We start from the raw sequence: 20,477 nt of genomic DNA, 5'->3' as shown, positions 1-20,477 counted from the left end.
ATGCTCATCGGCGCTTATGAGTCGGAGAATCGGATTTCTGTTTCAGTAGCCGCGTTGAAACCGATCGGGTATATATAGTGATGTACTAACCATCCACCCATAGTAAATTTTCAGCTTCACCGTATACTGTAGGTACTTTGACAAGAATGGTACTGAGCACGAGAAACCTATGAAAGCTTTTATTTACCCGCTGTTCGTTGTGATCTGCGATAAAAAGTCTGCAGAGACTCATCGGGTGGCGATCACCGATGGGTCGATAGGTGATGTACCAGAGCAATTTCAAGTGGTGGTTACTAGGTGGAATGGTGGGTCGAATACATTTTTGTACAAAGTAATTTCCGCGGAGGAATCGGGAATTTCTCTTAAGTGTCTGCGCAATTCTATTAATTGTGTAGGGTTGACATTTTTATAAATAACAACTTTTATGTAAAACTTTTTCCGATGGTATATGGCAACATGATGCATTGACTCTTTTATTTATTTATTTTTAGAGGCTCCAGACTTTGAAAATGTTTTTAAATAACTTGAAAACTATTAAAACCATAAAAATCCACTTAAAAACCTATAGAAACCAATTTCCCAGCTTTTTGAGAAAAATCGTAGTGGAATTTTCGAGGTATAACGTCCCCAGCAAAAGTACCTGGGTTCGAGTTCACCTGATGGTCAATTTTTTTTGGTTTGCTTTTGGGAAACCCTCAAAATTAGCACACAAAGGTTCTAACAACCGCGCTCAACTGATTTCAGTGAATTAAGTGGGAAATTGAGAATTTTAAGGGTAATTCGGTAGAGAAAAGTTGTGAAAACCATACTGCATTAATATGAACTGTTGTACAATCTGCCTCAATGCTCTGCTCAAAGTGTCCAAAATTGTTGGTTAGAGCGCACTTACTATTCTACCTGATAGAGATGTGGGCGGAGCTTCCATAGATATTTCTTGAATTTTACTAATCGTAAACTGAACCCTGCTGTAGCGGCGTCTGTGATTTTTCTACACTAAAAGTTGTATCAGTACAGCGAACTTCTCACTATCTTATTTTTTTCCAGAAAACTACAAGAGATTCCTGACACATTGTTCGGCTCCAATATTTGGAAAAGAGCCGAAATGGTTGCACTTGGTCGAGATGATCGAACATTACAAGCTGCAGGTCTGCAAACAGTGATCAACAAAATTTTAATGGATATTTGCATGTTTTCAGGGAGTCTCGAAGTTCTATTTCTATGTTCGAGAAATCGAACTGAATGATATGTTTCTGCTAAAACATTATGCGATAAAACGAGAAGAAGTCGAGTTGATTGATATTCCATCGATTTATTTCGATGCAGTGTCTCAACAATTATTGGCTATTGCAGTAAGTACATAAATGAACTTGAAAATGAAATTTTAAACAAACATTGAAACTTTTAAGGACTGCCACCTGAGAAACCGTCTATCCGCCAATTGGACAATATTCTCAGATATCGATGAGAGACTAGTAATGACCGAGGAGAAGGAGACGATTCGAGAATTTCTGCAGGAGTCAATAAGTGAGAAATACGGAGCAGTGATGTTTGCTCAGAGGTGGATATTTAAGTATGAGAAGCTTCCGGAGAAGTTTATTAATTATCAGCAGGTGAGGTCGGCTTTAATAACAAGAAACTTGACAAAGAGACAGTAGAAACCGTTTACGTTTGGGTCCATGAATAATTTGCTGCGTATCGTTAGGTCGCTGCTCAGTGAATTAGGATACCTGATTCAGCACCATAGTATGTATATCCCATTGTTTTTGCAAACATCTATTCTGTGTTTCTAATGGTTTTGGGTAAAAATATTTCTGTGTTTCTAATGGTTTTGGCATCGCAGCGACTCAACATGCATTCGACAAATATTGCGGTTGAGCGCCATTGCAGCAGTCACAGAACTTACACTACTTCCAGATCATGGAAGAAATGCCCACGCGAAAATGGAGTCTTACCACCCAACCTGCCGTGAACTGTACCGATGGAAAGCATTGCTGGGGGAAGATGATTATCAACAATCAAAAAGTCCTTCAAATGTTAGTACACGATGTGGGCGAGTATGAGAACGGATATGTCCCTTTTATACTAGATCCAGAGGTTGGGTATATCAGGTGAGCCAAAAATAACACACAAAAACAAACAAAAACGTTTTAGACATTATCGAGATATGAATTTGGGAAAATGGTGGGAGAGGAATCGTGGAGCTATTGAGAAATACCAACCGTTTACCAATACAACGTACAGCCCGTATTTTGGATCTCAATTGCTCTCGAACGTGCTACAAGTTCTCCATGAAATATATAAGCCTCAAAGATGATTAGCCGGTAGAGCGCACTTGCAATTTTTTGAATTCTTCGATCTCTATACATATATGTTCTCTATTCCAATAACTATACCTAAAGAATGTGTCTCGTCATCATCATATAAAAATTTACGAGCCCATTCTCGTTACGGAACTCAATTCACATCACATGTTCGTGATCTCTTTCTCTCCATAAAAACCGAGTGTGTGCAACATGCCTTTTCTCCGTAAATTCCGGCTGATAAGAAATAGGAAATCTTAAAAGTGTCGTCGCCATCAAAAACTCTTATCAGTGAAAGTACAAAAGCCCTGTCGGCTTCTCTGACATTGTCAGTTTGTGTCCACATTTCTCTCCAACAAAGATGCTGAAACTCGTCACGCTTTTCTGCGTGATCTACACGGCTTACGGTCTCGTGCTCCCGGCTTCAAGTGAGTTTTGGGTTAAGGATTTTGGGTACCGTGTCGCGGTTGCGTAGCGAAAAGATTTCTAAAAAACTTGTACAAATTCAACAATGTCAGAATTTTAAAAGTTTTCAGAATTTTAAAGCCAAATTATGAACGTCTTTACTATTTCAGTGCGAGGCGTGAGGTCGCGGAAACGCGCTCCGTCTGAAACCATAAGCCAGAAAAGTAACCCTGAGCCTAAGGCCGTAAGCCTAAGCACAAGGCCGTAAGCCTAACGCTCGCTATCAGGGTTGTGCGGAATTCCGTCTTTCGCTTCACGCTCTTTTTAAATATCGCATTGCTCTACTCTGCTCGAATCGCGTCAAGTCCTCTCATTTATAAAAACTCCAAATTCCTCAATGCCAAATTAACCCGAACTCTCCCAACACGTTTTTTTTCTATAGATCCCCATAACAATTTTCTCAATTTTCAGTGCTCGCCAGTTACACCGATGCATTTGCCAGAAACCAGATGCTCGCGTTGGCTTCAGCCGCTTACTCCTCCAACCCACAACACTGTCTCACTACGAAATTCACAAATGCCCAACTGAAACGTCAAATCTACGTGAAGAATTGTGCCGCTTTGAACAGCGACGTTTGCTCCGGATACACCGCTGCTCTTCATGCCGACAAGGCAATTGTGATCAGTTTCCGTGGAACTCAAGGATTCTTCCAATTGATTTCTGAGGCTAACAAAAGTGTGTTCGAGTCTCAAATGTCGTGGATTGCTGGAGGAAAGGTGTCAAAATATTTCGGAGATGCGTTCTCGAAGGTTTGGGCAGCTGGAATGAAGGATGACGTCGCCTCTCTTCTTGCTGCTAACCCAGGATATGAAGTTTGGGTTAGTTTTTATTTTATTTCATCTTTTATTACGTATATGGTTAATAGATTATTAGTTTTTTGAAAGATAAGAATATTTGCTCTTGTGTTTGCGTCAGTAAAAGGTGATAATATGGAAATGCAAAATGCAAAAGAGCATGACTTTTAAGCTACATAGAGTGTTAGTTGAAAGATTATTTTGAGCACGTTTAGATAGGGTGTTGAGTAAAAAAAGTTGAGATCCGCCTGATCGAAGCGTCCAACTTTTTTGACCCCACGTATCTCAAAAGTGTAAAATGCTATCAAAAAACGTTCAACTACAAAAATGTAGCCCTATTCTTGATCTAAAGAACTAACTAAATTTAAAAATTTTTAGACATTACCCAATAAAGTTATGCTCTTTCAAACTTTTGAAATTTTTACTGAATTACAGAACAAATTTAACCATCTTGAAACGCTTAGATCTCAAAAACGTGAATAGGTGTCAAAAAGTTGTCAACTACAAAAATAGAATTAAACATTTTATCTACACAGTCGATACAAGTTGGGCACACTCGAAACTAGCCTTTGGAAAAATCCTAATTTTCTTATTCCAGGTTGTCGGACACTCTCTCGGAGGATCCCTTGCTTCCCTCGCCGCTTCCTACATCATCGGAACCAAAATTGTGGATGGATCCCGCGTGAAACTCGTCACTTACGGAGAGCCACGTACCGGAAACAAGGATTACGCTCACGCTCACGATGGTCAACTCGCCTATTCGTACCGTGTTACCCATAACCGAGATGTTGTTCCACACGTGCCAAATGAGGATTTCATGGGATACTATCATAACAAGTATGAGGTTTACTACCGGGAGAACATGAAGGACGGAGCCAAATTCACGATCTGTGATGGAGATGAGGACAGCAAGTGTTCGGATGGGCTCTGGGTGACCACTTCAATTGATGATCATCTTCATTACTTTGAGAAGGATATCAGTGCATGGGGAGATAAGGGTTGCAACTAAATGAAGAGCTTACTTAATATATTGCATTTTGTCATAATAAATATGGAATTATTCTGAAAAGAAAGTTTGGTTGGATATATCCAGTGCATCAGAAAAAATTCTTAGTAAATGTGGGTCAGGATTGGAATCTGAAGTTGTGAGGATTCGGAATCCATTGTCAAATTTAGCTTATAATTAAGGATACAAACCTTTTTTGCGGGATCCGCGATTTGTGGACGGCTTATTAAAACCGTTGTATCTCGGTTCAAATGGACGATAGAACAGTTTTGAATATATCTTCAGAACCCTCAGGACTTCAGCTTTCCATCCATCAAACTTTTAACAGATTTTTAAACTGAAATTTGGCAGAGCGTTGTTACAATGATAGAGCAGCAATGATGAGCAAAATGCGGTTATTGAAATGCCGGAAGGCGGAAAGCGGAAACCAAAATGGAAAAAGGGCTAAAAACCTAAAGGTGACATTTTTTTAATAGGAAGATTTTAGCCTTATTTTTGTAAAAAGCCACAAAAAAGGTTATATATTTTTTGGTAAAACTGAATAGCTTTGCTGCAAAAACCTTAAAAAAATATCAGTACATTCGAATAGGCGAACATATTTTCTCAAAATGGCGAAAGGCGGAAGACGGAATTCCGCTTGACCCTGCTTCCAGCTTGAAAGGAACCGTATAAATCATAGAACATCTGAAAACCCCGGGAATTTTTTCAAATTTTACATTTTCAATACGAATTTATTCAAATTTTCTACAAATTCACATTCCAAAATATAATTCAATCAATTATTTAAAAATCGCTTCAATCATTCTGGATCCATGAGCGTGTGCTCCGAGGATGAGAGAAGTTCCTCCATCGGCAACAATAGTTTGTCCGATGATATAATTCGACGCGTTTCTATCGGCAAGAAATGCGATCACTTTGGCAATATCTTCTGGTCCAGCACAGTATCCACGTGGAATGCATTCACGTTGGGAGCCAAGGTAGTCGTACATCGCTTTTGACTTCTGCTCATCGAGTCCTCTGCAGACAGTTGAAAATCCGGTTGCCACTGCTCCAGGGCTCACTGAATTGACACGAATGTCTTCTGGAGCCAAGTCGATTGCAGCGGTACGGGTGTATTGGTCCAATGCTGCCTTGGCGATAGAGTAGTAAGGGTTGGCGACTTGCTGAAATTCAAAAGTAATTTTTCGCAGATATAATTCTAAAACTCACTGCAGCTGGACCCGCTCCAATACTAGAGATGTTCACAATTTCTCCATGAGACTTTGCCAAGTGGGGACGAGCCTTTTGGGTCATCTCGATGACACTTTGCACATTGAGCTCAAAAGTTTTGTGATAGGTATCAATCGATTGATTGACTCCAGATTTTCCTTGAGCATCCGGGATTCCTGCGCCAGCATTGTTCACAAGAATATCGATCTTTCCAAACTTTTCAAGAGTTGTCTTGATGAGAACTTCTTGAACGGATTCTTGAGTGATGTCTCCGATTACTACGTTGATATTTCCCTCAGGAACACCAGCATTGAGAATAAGTTTCTTGGTTTCTCCGAGTCTATCAGAGTTTCTTCCGGTGATTGTAACCTTGGCGCCTTCAGAAGCCAGAAGAACGGCAGTGGCTTGACCGATTCCGTTGGAGGAACCTAAAAAAGTAATCGTTGGAAAGAGACAGTGCACATGTGGATTCTAAAGCGCTTTTTGTACTTAGATTTAGCTCAAAAGCCAACAAGAACTTTCGTGAATTCGGTAGAGCGCGTTTCAGCGAACTGATTTCTAAATATTATCAGATTTTCCTATCAATAGAGCGCATTTACATTAGTCAGCGACGGTCTAACTTATATACGACTTTATTGGTGAGCTAATAATAATTTTAATATTTTCTATACTGAACAGTATAGAAAATTTCAAAATTTAATTGTCAATAGAGCGCACTTACATATATTTCTAATTATTGAAACTCCAACGTTAGTCTACTCACCAGTAATAATAGCAACTTTATCGGTGAACCGAGCCATCTTTATTATTTTTTAAGGTGCAAATAGTTGAGTGAAGAATGTTTCTTCTCAACGTTGCGTTGATCACCTATTTATTTACTCCAACGAGACGCAGACGCCGACGGAGGATCAAAATGTATTATAGCAATGGCGAGTAAATATTACGAGACGTTGTGTCAGAATGGAGAGTTTTGTGACCGGTGTGCCCTGCGGGGGGTGGGAAACCACAACATTTTGGAACGTGGAAACTTGAGAAGGCTTTTTTTTTGGAAACTAGAGTGTTTTTTGGAAGAGGAAAGGTCAAAAAGTCGAAAAACGTGGAGTTCGGAATGTCAGCATGGATGACGTGGCTAGCCAGAATTGAAACTTTGAAAAACTTTGAACAGAGACAGTGCAAATCTTGAAAAATGTCGCGAACGGGTGTTTTCATCATCGGAATATTTTTCTTCATGTCAATTTGTGATGTTTTCATAGGTATGTAAGCTTGAAGCGTAAATGTCGTAAAACCTGTAATAGATGCGCACATAGCGGGGCCCGTTCGCAGCGGTGTATCTCGGTTCCCAAAGGAAATATCAAAATGCTGCAAACTGACAAAACATAGCTTCATAAACATAGAATATTTTTTCAGTTGAAAAAATTTTCATATCTTTAAAGACATCCGAGATAGGATTCTCCAAATTGTAGCGCCTCTATTACAGGTTTTACGGTAACCGCTTTTTGCGGAAACTTTAACAGCTTGTAGCATAGTGAAAAAGCGATATTTTTGATACAAAATTATATTTATTGTATAGATAAAGTGTTGAGCTTTATTTTTGTAGTTGATAACTTTTTGATAGCTCTTCACGCTTTTGAGATATGAGCCTTCAAATATAGGCGGCGTTGACAAAGAGAGAGGTAGAGAGCGCAGAGAAGCTAGAATGTGGGACTTCTCTGCATCTCTTCCTTTAATGCTCCTTTTATTTTATTTCTCAATAATTCTCTAATATCAGACTTGTCAAAAATCGGACCGGGCCGTGACAAGTCTGTCTAATATCAATATTCCAAAATTCAATCACTTTTTCAGCAGAGGAGACAAAGATTGAGACGGATATCGGAGGTGACAGCAAAATCCCAGAAGTTCCTATGGAATCTGAAATTCAAAACGCTATGCCAACTCTGAAGATTCTTTATTGGTTTGTCCCCTTTTCCTCTCCGAACCCATTTTGCTCATTTTCAGTGTCTCCTGTGGATATCGAAAAGCATTCAACCAGTTCTCCGAGTTTGCCAGGGAGAAGTATCCAGATATTCAAATTGAAGGAGACAATTTTGCACCAGTTTATTGGAAATCTCAGTTGGTTATGGTAGCTTATAATTCGAAGAAACACTTTAAGATTCTTCGATTCCAGGTTCTTGGAATCCTCAAAGTAGTCCTCTCCGTGATAATTATGTCAGGATCCAACCCATTCGAAACTCTTGGACTTGGCTATCCAGGATTTCTTCAATACGCTCATTCCAACAAATTGGCATCCGGATTTATGATCTACCTGCTTGTGAATATGCTGGAATCGAATCTCTCGGCAACTGGAGCTTTTGAAATCTATGTGGGCGGAGTTCAAGTCTGGAGTAAGATCGAAACCGGGCGGGTGCCGAGTCAAGAGGAGTTTTTGGAGATTCTTGGGAAGATGGAATCAACGAAGTAAAGATTTTTTGTCTAGCAAATCGCGTCAAAGTTGTTCTTTTTTGAAATAAAATTGTTTTTTTTGTTTTGTTTTCTGCCTTTTAATCGCAACAGTATGTGATACGAAGCCAACTCCTTATCGGTCAAACCATAACAAAAGCAAACTTGAAAATTTTTTATTGAAGAGCTAGATAGCGTTGACTCCATATTTCACCAATTGGAATTTTCTCGATAATTATAATCCCTGAGGGAAAACAGCGTTTCAAAGTTTAGAGGCGAGAGCGCAGACGACCTGACACTCTAACCGTCTGTGCTCTCTCCCAAACTGCGCCTGCCATAGATTGAGTCGCTACGCAGTTAAAGTTGAACTCATGTCCCTTCCAGCACCAGATGCACTTATTCAAATTTATTCCAAAGCAAGCATCATTTACAACAAGTATACGTGACCCGCAAATTCTACTTCCCCCGTAAATCGACACACAAATAAGTGTTCATTAAAAACAAGTCGTAGTACGCAAGTTGCTTTGCACTGTTGCTTCTTTGGTCACAAACTGTAGAATAGTTTTCTTGAACTGTCTTCTCAACGATGGTAATATCAGAATAGTGGAGAACGGATCGAAAACGGGAAACAACGACATAACAATTGAAGATGAATGTTGTAGCCATCTGGAGAACCTTATTTCAGACGAATTCGAGTTTCTTTATAAACTACTCACTTCCCACCATCAATTCCAAAAACCGGTTGATACCAAGAAAAGAAGCAAGGCGAGAAACATGCGATAGTCGGGGTGATTGTTTGTATCACAAGTGCTTTTATCAGCTGAGTTTGCAGTTTTTTGGTGTTAACACTCATAATGCCTGATTTTCTTTTTAGTTCCGCTATTATAAGGTATCCGAAGTAAATTATCATGGAAAGAGAAGCAATAGACACAACTGACAGTACTCCTATAGCAATCCACGTAGCTTCAAGAAAATCTTTGTCATCGGTTTCCTGAAATCGCTAGGTCATTGCACTTTTTCGTAGTACACCTACACTATACTGTGCAATGATAATATTCATTTCCAGCGGATCTTGTCCATAATCACTCATAAATGCCTCCCTCACATACATCAGCCTCTTCTTCCTATCCGTTCCTGACAAATATCCCGCCTACGAAAAAAAAAATGGTGACGTAGATCAGAAGTTCACTTCTTCTTTCCCCCACTCACCACAAATGTCCAAAACGCCATATGAACAAAACAATAAATGACAGAACATGTGAGACCGTGTGGTAGGAAATAGCTGTTGAGTATAGTGGGGCTAACAAGGAAATTGATGAAAAATGAGTAAAAGAAAACTTACTTGACTAAAGTCATGTAGCGATACACAAAATGAGAGTGAAGAATTGCGTAGGTGCCTGTGATGTAGCTACATCGAAAGGATAGGAGGTACCGTCCGAAGTCGGATGGCTGGAATGAAGTTTGCTACAAAGGTTATGCAAGTTCGCTCTACCGACAATACGTTGACAGTATTACAGCAACTCATACCAACATACCGTTCCGAAAAATCCATCGACCACGAAGATAGTGAATGCGTAACGATAATTGAAGATTCCCTGAAAGCTAATTACTTTTTGTACGGTTTTCGCAATAACGGTAGTTTTCCAGTCTCTCGGACAAACGAGCACAGCAGTGTGAGGCTTAAGATCGCGCAAACGGGCTCCGTCGGACAACGGTAGGCGCAGTGCCAGGTGTTTTTGAGGCAATTCAATATGAAACGCGACGCGCACGCAACGCGATTCGGAAAAATTCAAAGCAGTTCGTTGCGGACCTTACGCCTAGCCCTGCTGTGCAAGAGCGAGCAGTTACCTACTGACCACTGGCACAAAAATATCACACAACGAACAAGACATATTGAAAATCGCAAAATATACCAAAAGATATTTATAATTTCCCAAGTATAGTATTTCATCCTTGAGTATGCTATATATAAATAGTGGATTTATGATGAAAGCAAAAAATGCAACGATATTCGGAATATAACTATGAATCCAGTTGACATACATCGACGGAGTAGAGTCTTGTGAGCAAATGAGGAGGGAAAAAAATGAGAACAATAGGGTTGTATTACAATTTCCGATTGGATAGACACATATCTTTCCATTTTTTTCGGTAATTGGAAAAACTTAGATAAAGTTTGCTGCAAGTTGCTCAACATGTGGTAAAAGATAGTATTTTTCAGAAATTGGATTTCAGAGTGCATTCTATGATAGATTTGAGCCTCTAGTTGCACGAAATTCAATGAAGGGCTACTCATAATCTAAGTATCTACTAGGTCCATCCTGGTTGTAGACAAATTTCGAAAACGGATTCAGCATTCTCATGACTTCAGCTTCCAAATCATGTGCTGCAGTACAAGATTAACATAATCTGGACTGGTAAATACACCAAAACCAAACAAAAGTATATGACTCCATGGAAAACATAAGCTGTGTCAAATTCATGCCACCAAATTCGCTGAGCATCGATGATCGATACGAAGCTTCCTAAAAACTATAAAAACTTCTGATTTGTGACTCCTCCAAACTACACGGAACGATTCTTGTATCCAGACACCCTCTTTTTGTATGTGTCATTTTCCCTGAATTCTTGAAAACAACAAGTCTGTCTAACCAGACAGAATACAATAATTTTGGTATATAGAATGAGTTACTTCGTTTGAATTTCATTGTTGATACACATGTACATCAACTTCGCTCACTTCCTCATCCCAAAAATCAGTGCGTTATGTTCATTTGCTATCAACCCACTGACCGTCTATATTGTGTGGAACGATAAAAAGTTGCAGTTGGGTAACTATAGATATCTTCTTCTGTATTTTGCATTGTTCAATATATCAACTTCGATAATGGATATGTTGGTGCCGATGGTAAGTAATTAGAGCTAATTAGCATACTTGAGAACCGGCCGGCCCGTAACTCGCTGAAATCGCAGTCTTAAGTGCTGAAAAATATATCAAAATGTAGATCTCGACGAGATCTATGTCTGTGACCTACTACGGGCCGGATGGCTATTCGTTAATGTGCCGCGGGCCTGGCTAGAATGGCTCTTTTGGCACCTTTTCCCGGCCCACGGCATGTTAACGACTAGCCATCCGGCCTGTAGTAGGTCACGGACATAGAACCCGTCGAGAGCTACATTTGGGTATATATTTCAGCTCATAATAATGAGTTTTAACCAAATTACGTGCCGGCTTGTGTCCGCTTGTTTCATCCCGGTTTGCAAGTAGGGTAATTAGTGTTAATTAGAGCATATTTACGTTTCAATGTTTATTTTTTCAATTCCAGTGTGTCCTCAACCATCGGTACGCGTTCTCAGTCTTCGTATCCGAAGGCTATTTCGAAGAGTTTTCCGAGTTCAATCAGTTTTTCATCGCTTTCCGATGTGGTTTCATATCCGGCGCCTACGCGGTCCTCCACGCTCATTTCATTTACCGATTTTTGGTTTTATTCAACAATCAATTCTTGACACGTTGGTTCATGCCACATGGTATACTGGTGGCTGTGTTGTATTGCTTGTTTCATATAGTTTATTGGACTATTGTAAGTTTTCAGTGGAGCGCACTTTCAATTTTTTTTTGGAATTTTCAGTACTGCTACGCTTATATCGGTGGTGACGTGGATAGACGCCTTTATATCCGAGAATCGATGTTTGAGCATCATGGAGTGGATGTCATGAATATCACAATTATTATTGCTCAATATTTTGTAGGTCAAACCGCTTCGATAGAGTGCCATTTTCCAGGAAGTAAAAAATTCAAAAATTTCCAGGAAGGAACACCCCAAGCGATGTACAAATCTCGAGTTGGCATCGGTTGTTTGTCACTTCTCTCCATTATTTCTCTCGCTTTAATCTTCTATTTCGGATACAAAATATGCCATAAATTGAGCAGTCAGAGTCTGGAAATGAGCGAAAAAACGAAAAAACTGCAGACTCAACTTATGAAAGCACTTATTGTGCAGGCGTTGATTCCGACATGCGTCAGCTTTGCTCCGTGCTTATTCGCATGGTATCAACCGGTGTTTGGCCTGGATTTGGGGAGGTAAGGAAGTTTTTTTAGTGAGTGGGGTTTGCTTTATAGAGAAAAGAGAAGTCAGACACCAGAATCGTGGAGAATTTTGACTTCCGACATCTGACTTCTGAATTCCCAAATCCGTTGTTTAACAACTTTGGGATAACTGTAGTTTCCTAGGGTTAATGTAGCTGACCCCAGAATCCAGGATTCAACAAAATACTGTAGTTATGGAAGATTGACATTGCAGGTTACTGTAGTTTCCTAGGGTTACTGTAGCTGGATCCTGGAGTAGAAAAACCAGACACTCTCGTTTCTCTGCGCCCTCTCCTCCTCTCTATGTCTCACTTTATAGCTAACGGCATACACCTTGTAATCATATGACTGCAATACATACTAAATTCAAAGTTATAACATAGTAAAATTTCCTAAGTCTCAGAATACCATATAACCTCTCATCTCATATCTTACAGATGGGTCCAACACGCTGCTGGAATCGCTGTCGCCACATTTCCAGCTCTCGATCCCCTTGCTCTCATCTTTTTCGTACCAACATTCCGTCGGAAATTCACAGAAACATTACTCTTCATGAAGTCATTCCGAAAATCTTCTAAAACGACCTGCTCTCAAATCTCTACAGGACAATCTATGAGCCAGTCGAATCGATAGGAATGTAATTGAATTTTTTCCAAAATTTTTTTCTCAAACTACGTGTTCCTATATCTCGACAGCAGAGTTGCATGGAATTCCGACTTCCGACTTCCGACTTCCGACTCCCGGATAAGAAATTTTCACTTCCATGCAACTCTGCTCGACAGCACAATCAATGAGGTAGTCTACATCGACTATACATGAACTAATTAATTCGAATGATTTATTATTTAATTTGAATAAAATATTCCGATGACTGTTTAGACTCTCTGCAACAATAAAAAAGACAAAACCAAACAGTATAAAGTACTGTTCATTTTATCACTGGGTCTGAATAAACCGACAACCACTTTTATTCTTTGAATGTGCATTTATTTTGGTAGTTGACTATTTGGAGGCTCATTGTCAGTCGAAGTGACCTAACTTAAAATTATTATATCTCAAAACTGGACAGAAATACAAAAAATGTAAGAACTAGTAGAAAGTAGAAAATTTTATGTGAATCATTTTTGTAATTGACAACTTTTTGATAGCTCTGAGAGCTTTTGAGATATGCGTCTTCAAAGTCGGCCACTGGCGGAAGGGGAGACGCAGAGAAGAGAGACAGTCTGATTTCTCTGTGCTCTCTCCTTGGAACCTTGTGAAATGTTTTTATGTTGCAGCCACCGTAGTAATATTCTGTTTTCCTGAGAGATCGAGAGAGCGCAAAGAAGCCAGACACTCTCCTTTCTCTGCGCTCTCTCCTTTCTAAATTTTTTCTTTTTCTTTAGTCCCCTATCTTTAAAGGCCTGTATCTCGACACCTAGTAGAGCTATCAGAAAACTGCCAACTACAAAAATAAAGCTCTAGACTTGCTTATTTTATTTATGATATAAGTTTTAACGAAAACTAACAATCTCAGGCTCCATGACACTATCTCAAAGTTTTAGTTCATCGCATTCCCAAACTTTATCTCTTTGACATATAAAAACACTTTTTAATCATGAGAATGGGGGAGGGGGGGTCGTACAAAAAAAACCATTAGATGGTATTTGAGTGTAAATCGAGGAGAAAGAGACTGTGTAAAAGAGAGCATCAAGTGATGGGATTGTTGCTCTCCCTCGAGTTTTCGTCTTCTTTTGTATGATTTTATCTGTGTTTCACAATTGCGCTTCACCGCCCACACCATTTTGGTATTTCAGATCATGCCGAAAAGTTTCGACATTTCGGAGATTCTGAAACCCGATTTGAATCCTACACAAGATCTACTTCTTCCAGTAGACGTACTTCCAGAATGTCCAGAACCGTTTCCGTTATATGTACCGAATTTTCAGTTTTCAATTGAGGTCGTAGATCATATAACTTTTCTACATATATAGTTTTGTTTTCAGCGAGCCGAGGAAGTCATCCGTCAAATGCAACCGATTGAACCAATAGTGAAGGAGCCAGAGGTGAGAAGAGGGATATAAAAAATATACGAGTTTTTGCTGTTTTCAGTTGAACTTGTCCAACTTTGAGAATGTGTCATGGTAATACTGATTGTCCCACAAAATAAATTTTATATGGGTCATACAGGACAAAGGTAGAGCTTCATTTTTGTAGTTGACAACTTTTTTGTACTTGCACTCCCTAGAGAGTTATGGTCATTTTAAGACAACAGCTCAAAAATTTCTCTATTTTGCACTGAAATTGGTCGATTAGAGGGAGAAATTACTATGTCGACCTGTAACTTGCTAGGAAGTGTTTGCACAAAAAAGTGGTCAACTAAAGAAATGAAGCTCTACCTTTGTTCTGTATGATCCATAAAAAATGTTTCTTTATGGGACAATCAGTGATATTGTAACACCCTCTCAAAGTTGGTCATTTTCAACTGAAAACGGCCAAAGTTCGTATATGTTACTTCACAGCACTGTAGGAAATGCGCTCTAACGCACTATACAAAAGAGTTCCAGTAGAGCGCACTTTCCCAACCTTCAGCCCTACAAACACCTTTCTGTCGACGCCAATTTCATCAAACTGCTCGACAATCTGAAACCCAACACCTCTCCGTACCAGAGGCCAGATTCCACCATGACAGAAGACGAACAGAAAAAATGGAACGCGTCTCGAATGAGAGAATACCGTCGGAAATCGAATGAAGTCTTGGAGAAAACGAAAGAAATGTTGGATGGAGTGAAGGGACAATGTGTGGTGAGCGGTGCGCGGCTCCGCAATTTAATGGCCAACACGACGGTGGAGGACGACGTGAAACTGAATGCGTCGCAGTTTTTGAGGATGACGGAGGAGAAGTTGTTGGCGATTCCGGACATGAAGAATATGTTTGAGAGTGAGCCAACTCTAGGGTCTAATGGCTTGAAAATAACGCACGGTATCGCTAGGCGTAAGTTCGCGAAAACGCGCTCCGTCGCACAACAACTCAGAAAATTTTTAAATCTGTTCGTTGCGAACCTTACACCTCGCATTGTTGTGCACAAAGTCTGCAACGAACTAATTTTCAGTTTTTTTTTGAGTCGTGTCGCGGTTGACAAATACCATAAATGGACGTGAAAACCTTTGACAAGTCGTTGTGCGACGGAGCTCATTTTCACGACCTTTCGCCTCGCAATGGTTCCTATCTGTGCCAGTTTTGATCCGTCCCGATTGTGTTCCGGTCGATTTTACTTCGAAGCACCACAGGATTTCGAGGCGTAGAGTCCGCGACGACCGCTGTGCGACGGAGCGCGTCAACACCAGAACATTTTTCAGAATACCATCGTCGCCGTAAGATCGCTTCTGAATCGGGCTTCGAGATGAGATCACTGATCTACGTTGAACGAGTTGTCACGTTGAATAACGAGCTTCTCAAACGTCAAAATGTAACACCCAACAACAACAAAAAAATTAGCCGATATTTAATTCTTCCAGAAACCGCGTCGTTCCCCTGCTCAACTCATGAAAAAGATCAAGGATGCAATGTGGAAAGCGGAGGCTTATGAGTATTTTATGGTTAGTTTTGTGGGGGAAATGCGCTCTATTGAGAAGACGTGTCGTGTACTCCACGTGGACAAGTTGTTTTTGAGTATTTGAATGATCAAAGTGATTTTTAGCTGGTTTTTCTGTTTTTTCGAGAGAAGAAACTTTTTAAAAAGTTCAAACTTTTTTTTTGATTGTTCGAATAATTTTTTGTAAACTTTTCGCGTTTTTTTAATTTTTTTCGACAAAAACTGAAATTTTGACTCAATTTGATTGAAAATAATTTTAAAAAATCAAAAAACTTTTTAAAAAATCTGCGAAAAATTGAATCTGCACAGTACGTGGACTAGTCGAAAATTGGAATTTTTGAGACTTTTCCGTTGCTTCTGATGACTTTTAAAGGGTTTTCTTCGCCAATTATCTTGAAAATAAGCCTCCCCATGTCCACGTGGAGTACACGACTTCTCCAATCTGCGTCTCTCTTATCTCCACTCTCTCTCTTGTTTTCAGGACGACAAGCGTATCAAAAAAGTGATTAACGAACTACTGAAAATCGACAACGAATTCAAGCAAAGCGTCGGAATGTGGCTGATCGAACAACTCAAGACGTTTGGGACGACTGTAACTTTAATGTCAGCAGAATCACAATAAAAATAGTCGAAAAATGATAAAAATGAGTAAATAAATGTGACAAGATTTAAATAAATTAGTGAATAAGTGAATTTGAAAAGTGAGAAAGAGATCTGATATAGAACAGAGAACGGAGGATTATGTCAACAAAAAAAGCAGCGAGTTGGATATTAGCACGACACACTTCTTACAACTCAGCTCCACCGAAATGCTCTTGAAAAATGTCTCTTTTTCTCTGTGTCTCTCAATTTCGCACGCAATTTTCTTCGGTTTCGGTAGAGCGCGGATGGTCGAAAAGTGGACTGCTAATAGAATGAGATCGGGGTGAAAGAATCAAAGGGAAATCAAATTAGAACGAGTTAAACAGTGCAGGCTATTCGAGGAAAAATAAAAAAAGAAAATGTTAAAATTTATGAATTCGAGAACCAAATTCTGACTTCATGATCTGGTTCGAGTCCTCCAGAAGCCATCATATTCCGTGTCGGATGGGAATCCGTGGCGAGCACCGGGGTGGTGTGGCAGAATAATTCTTGGAGAATTGTCTTCTTTTGGACGTCCCAAACGATGATTCGTCCGTCTTCTGAGCCGCAGATGATACGCTGGAAATGGAGAAATTCGGGGGATTTCAGGAAGAGATTTTGAAATTTTTTCAAAAATTCAGAGTCGTGTACTCTACGTGGACAAGCTCACCTGTCCCTTCGTAGTTGCCAAATTGGCGAAAATGCAGTACTTCTCATTGACGTGTCCCTTGTATTTCTTCACCGCTTTCTCTTTTTCCAAACTCCATATTTTGATCGTACTGAAATAAATGTAGTAGTTTCAACAGTGCTCTACCGGAACTTGTAAAAAGAATATTAGCACGGTGCAGCTCTTACAACTGCGCTCTACCGAAATGCCCTGTCTCTTTTTCACTGAGTCTCTCAATTTCGCACACAAATTTCTTCGGTTTTCGGTAGAGCGCGGTTGTAAGAAGAGATTTCCATAATACAGCTGAAAATTATGCAAAATCAGTATTTTTTGCTGGAAATTCAAGTTTTCCGGTTTTTTTGGCCACGTCTATAGCCTAAAATCATTCAAAAACTGGAATTTTCGACTCTAAAATCAGAAAATCGAAGTTTTTTTAACAGAAAAAGTGAAAAAAAAACAAGAAAAACTAGGTTTTGTATCAAAAATCAGCGTTTTAAGCCACTTCCGGTGGGATTTTAAGCGATTTCTAGCGATTTTTTGGCGATTTTTCCCATACTTGCAAACCGGGCCGACACGGGTCGGCGCGTAACTCGCTTCAAACTCAATATTATGAGCTGAAAAATATACCAAAATGTAGATCTCGACGAGTTCTATGTCCGTGATCTACTACAGGCCGGATGGCTATTCATTAATGTGCCGCGGGCCGGGTTAGAATGGCTCTTTTGGCCATTTTCGCGATTTTTGACACTTTTTCCTGGCCCGCGGCACATTAACGAATAGCCATCCGTCCCGTAGTAGGTCACGGACATAGAACTCGTCGAGATCTACATTTTGGTATATTTTTCAGCTCATGACATTGAGTTTGAAGCGAGTTACGCGCCGGCCCGTTTCGGTCCGGTTTGCACGTATGATTTTTCCTCTGCTTTCTTCCTGAAGCGCACTTGCTTACCTGCCAAGCTCCCCAGACACCAAGTACTTCCCATTAGGCGTGAATGAAACATAAGTGACGGGAGCGTGATCCAAGTCAACCAATGTCTGAAGACACCGCCCATCAGATAAATCCCAAATACGGATACATCCTTCGAACGAGGAGCTCGCAATGAGATTTCCCATATGATTAAAAGCGACAGAAGTGACTGGATCAGTGTGTGCAGGAAGCATTCGAACACACTGTCCATTCAACACATCCCACACTCGAATCGTCTCATCGTATCCACCGGATACAACCAGAGACGATTGAGGATTGAAATCACAACTGAACACGTAACTCGTGTGTCCTTTCATCGTCCTCAAACAGATTCCTGTCTCCACGGAGAACAGTTTGACTGTCGTGTCATCTGAAGCGGAGGCGAGAAACGCGCCGTTTGACGTCCACGAGATATCGTTGACTCCTAGTTTGTGGCCGTACAGCTGGAAATTTAGAGGATTTTTAGGTGAAAAAGATCATTTTTCGTGGAAAACAGGCATTTTTCTGTCAAAAAACTCGAAAACATACGGTTTTTGACATTTTTCGGGTATTTCAGACAAATTTTCAGCTTTTTCCGACTCTCCATGACTGAAAAATTGTATGTTTTGAATGGAAATTGAAGGATTTGCAGTTGGAAAAGGAGCGAATTTATCAGCAAGATGTGGGAAAGTCGAAAATAGCCATTTTCCGTGGAAAACAGGCATTTTTCTGTCAAAAAACTCGAAAACATACGGTTTTTGACATTTTTCGAGTATTTCAGACAAATTTTCAACTTTTCCGACTCTCCATTACTAAAAAATGACTTTTTTTGTTGGAAGAGGAATCCGAAATGGTCAATTTTTGTGGAAAAATGGGAATTTTTGTGTCAAAAAACTGAAATACTGTATTAAGTCATTAAAAAGTCATTTTCCTGTCATAAAAGTCAGTTTCTAGTTAAAAAACTTATTTCTGAAGCCGAATAATTACTTTTTCGAATTCAAAAGTCAATTTTCGCCACAAAAAAACGATTTTCTAGCTGAAAAAGTCAGTAAAACTAGATTTTTAGCTAATAAACTCAAATTTTGCTTTGAAAACTCAATTTTTAGTGCGAAAAGTCAGTAAAACTAGATGTCTAGCTTAAAAATTCAATAATGAAGCTGAAAGTTCACTTTGAAGCTAAAAAACTAAAATTTTCCGAATTTTCGCTCAAAAAAAAGCAATTTTTCCTACTTCCGATACGTTTTTTGACATTTTTCGGATATTTTAGTAGAATTTTTCCTTTTTCTGACTCACAACGACTGAAAAATTGCATTTTTTGTCTATACCAACGGGAATTCTTATTAAAAATGGATTATACCGATATCCGGTTATTTCTATGAAAAATTGGATAATTTGTTCCGTTTTCGAAGGTAAATTCAAACTTTTCAACTGTTTAAACTGCATTTTTAGCCGATTTGCATAGAATTTTCGTTTTTTTTGTTTGTGAATGAGCTATGCGAAAAAACTCTGAACCCGAAAATCAAAAGCAATTTTTAAATGAAATTATGCAATTTTTCCGCGATTTTCCTCAAAAAATTCCTTTTCAATGCAAAAAACCTTACCGTCCGCTCACAATTAAATTTGTCTGTCTCCCAAATTTTGATCTGTTTATCCGCAGAAGCCGTGCCCAAATATTTTCCGCACGGCGAGAATTTCACGACGGAAATCGATTTAGTGTGTCCTTTCAAAGTGTGAATCACAGTGTAACTACATCCCTCCGTCGTCGTTTCTTGTTTGGATTTCAGTGGTGATATCGGGGGCGGAGATTCAGATTCTGTCATTGAAATTTCAGAAATCCCAGATAGAATCGTGTTTTGAATCGGAGCGAGCGGAAGTGTCAATCCATGAGGCATCGGGAAGCCGGCCGGAAATGTGGGGAAACCGGGGATTAGTCCTCCCTGACCAGGCGGCGGTAGTCCGGGAAACCGTTGTTGAGGTTGTAGTGACTGCTGGAGGAGTGGAAGCAGGCCGGGTGGAAATAACCCCTATATTAAAATATATGCAAATTTTCCATTCAAATGAACCCAGACTTGCAATGGGTCGGGCCGGAACCAACGGGAACTAGATTTTTAGCTCAGAAATTCAAATTTAGCTTTGAAAAATCAATTTTTAGTGCGAAAAGTCAGAAAAAATGCTCAACAGTTAAATAATGAAGCTGAAAGTTCACTTTGAAGCTAAAAAAAAACTCATTTTTTGCTCTAAAAATGCCATTTTCCGACTTCCGACACGTTTTTTGACATTTTTCGGGGTTTTTTTTTTCGAATATCTTTTTTTTAAATCGATTTTTTGTAAGTTTCAAAGGTTTTTGAGGAATATACTTGAGAAAAATATA

The 20,477-nt window shown here is 39.5% G+C and overlaps 8 protein-coding genes across 8 annotated transcripts; 5 read left to right on the top strand and 3 right to left on the bottom strand.

Annotated features, from left to right (window-relative positions):
- Nucleotides 1–2,314, top strand: GCK72_016481 (uncharacterized protein; the record flags this gene model as incomplete). Its single annotated transcript, XM_003091432.2, has 7 exons — nucleotides 1–68; nucleotides 115–305; nucleotides 1,045–1,145; nucleotides 1,197–1,349; nucleotides 1,407–1,610; nucleotides 1,915–2,108; nucleotides 2,152–2,314. The coding sequence occupies 7 exons, from the start codon at nucleotides 1–3 to the stop codon at nucleotides 2,312–2,314; spliced, it is 1,074 nt and encodes a 357-aa protein (XP_003091480.2).
- A 347-nt stretch (nucleotides 2,315–2,661) lies between these two features.
- GCK72_016480 (uncharacterized protein) lies at nucleotides 2,662–4,568 on the top strand (the record flags this gene model as incomplete). Its single annotated transcript, XM_003091429.2, has 3 exons — nucleotides 2,662–2,728; nucleotides 3,177–3,583; nucleotides 4,158–4,568. The coding sequence occupies 3 exons, from the start codon at nucleotides 2,662–2,664 to the stop codon at nucleotides 4,566–4,568; spliced, it is 885 nt and encodes a 294-aa protein (XP_003091477.2).
- Nucleotides 4,569–5,344: 776 nt separating this feature from the next.
- GCK72_016479 (uncharacterized protein) lies at nucleotides 5,345–6,574 on the bottom strand (the record flags this gene model as incomplete). Its single annotated transcript, XM_003091426.2, has 3 exons — nucleotides 5,345–5,728; nucleotides 5,775–6,202; nucleotides 6,538–6,574. The coding sequence occupies 3 exons, from the start codon at nucleotides 6,572–6,574 to the stop codon at nucleotides 5,345–5,347; spliced, it is 849 nt and encodes a 282-aa protein (XP_003091474.2).
- A 386-nt stretch (nucleotides 6,575–6,960) lies between these two features.
- Nucleotides 6,961–8,232, top strand: GCK72_016478 (uncharacterized protein; the record flags this gene model as incomplete). The annotated part of the gene is made up of 4 exons (XM_053731522.1): nucleotides 6,961–7,027; nucleotides 7,617–7,725; nucleotides 7,770–7,893; nucleotides 7,939–8,232. 4 exons carry the CDS (start codon nucleotides 6,961–6,963, stop codon nucleotides 8,230–8,232), a joined length of 594 nt encoding a protein of 197 aa, XP_053580435.1.
- A 472-nt stretch (nucleotides 8,233–8,704) lies between these two features.
- On the bottom strand, nucleotides 8,705–9,440 carry GCK72_016477 (uncharacterized protein; the record flags this gene model as incomplete). The annotated part of the gene is made up of 4 exons (XM_053731521.1): nucleotides 8,705–8,876; nucleotides 8,927–9,201; nucleotides 9,244–9,360; nucleotides 9,420–9,440. The coding sequence occupies 4 exons, from the start codon at nucleotides 9,438–9,440 to the stop codon at nucleotides 8,705–8,707; spliced, it is 585 nt and encodes a 194-aa protein (XP_053580434.1).
- Nucleotides 9,441–10,929: 1,489 nt separating this feature from the next.
- Nucleotides 10,930–12,930, top strand: GCK72_016476 (uncharacterized protein; the record flags this gene model as incomplete). The annotated part of the gene is made up of 5 exons (XM_003091431.2): nucleotides 10,930–11,118; nucleotides 11,537–11,791; nucleotides 11,840–11,956; nucleotides 12,020–12,291; nucleotides 12,735–12,930. The coding sequence occupies 5 exons, from the start codon at nucleotides 10,930–10,932 to the stop codon at nucleotides 12,928–12,930; spliced, it is 1,029 nt and encodes a 342-aa protein (XP_003091479.2).
- A 1,166-nt stretch (nucleotides 12,931–14,096) lies between these two features.
- Nucleotides 14,097–16,494, top strand: GCK72_016475 (uncharacterized protein; the record flags this gene model as incomplete). Its single annotated transcript, XM_053731520.1, has 6 exons — nucleotides 14,097–14,237; nucleotides 14,283–14,342; nucleotides 14,869–15,271; nucleotides 15,637–15,746; nucleotides 15,796–15,876; nucleotides 16,354–16,494. The coding sequence occupies 6 exons, from the start codon at nucleotides 14,097–14,099 to the stop codon at nucleotides 16,492–16,494; spliced, it is 936 nt and encodes a 311-aa protein (XP_053580433.1).
- Nucleotides 16,495–16,883: 389 nt separating this feature from the next.
- Nucleotides 16,884–19,926, bottom strand: GCK72_016474 (uncharacterized protein; the record flags this gene model as incomplete). The annotated part of the gene is made up of 4 exons (XM_003091424.2): nucleotides 16,884–17,072; nucleotides 17,164–17,272; nucleotides 18,110–18,570; nucleotides 19,708–19,926. The coding sequence occupies 4 exons, from the start codon at nucleotides 19,924–19,926 to the stop codon at nucleotides 16,884–16,886; spliced, it is 978 nt and encodes a 325-aa protein (XP_003091472.2).
- Between the last annotated feature and the right edge of the window lie 551 nt (nucleotides 19,927–20,477).

Source organism: Caenorhabditis remanei, chromosome V (genome assembly GCF_010183535.1).
Source record: "Caenorhabditis remanei strain PX506 chromosome V, whole genome shotgun sequence".
Taxonomy (NCBI): Eukaryota; Metazoa; Nematoda; class Chromadorea; order Rhabditida; family Rhabditidae; genus Caenorhabditis; species Caenorhabditis remanei.
Note: the sequence above shows the minus strand (reverse complement) of the source record. Positions and strands in the feature narration are given on the sequence as shown.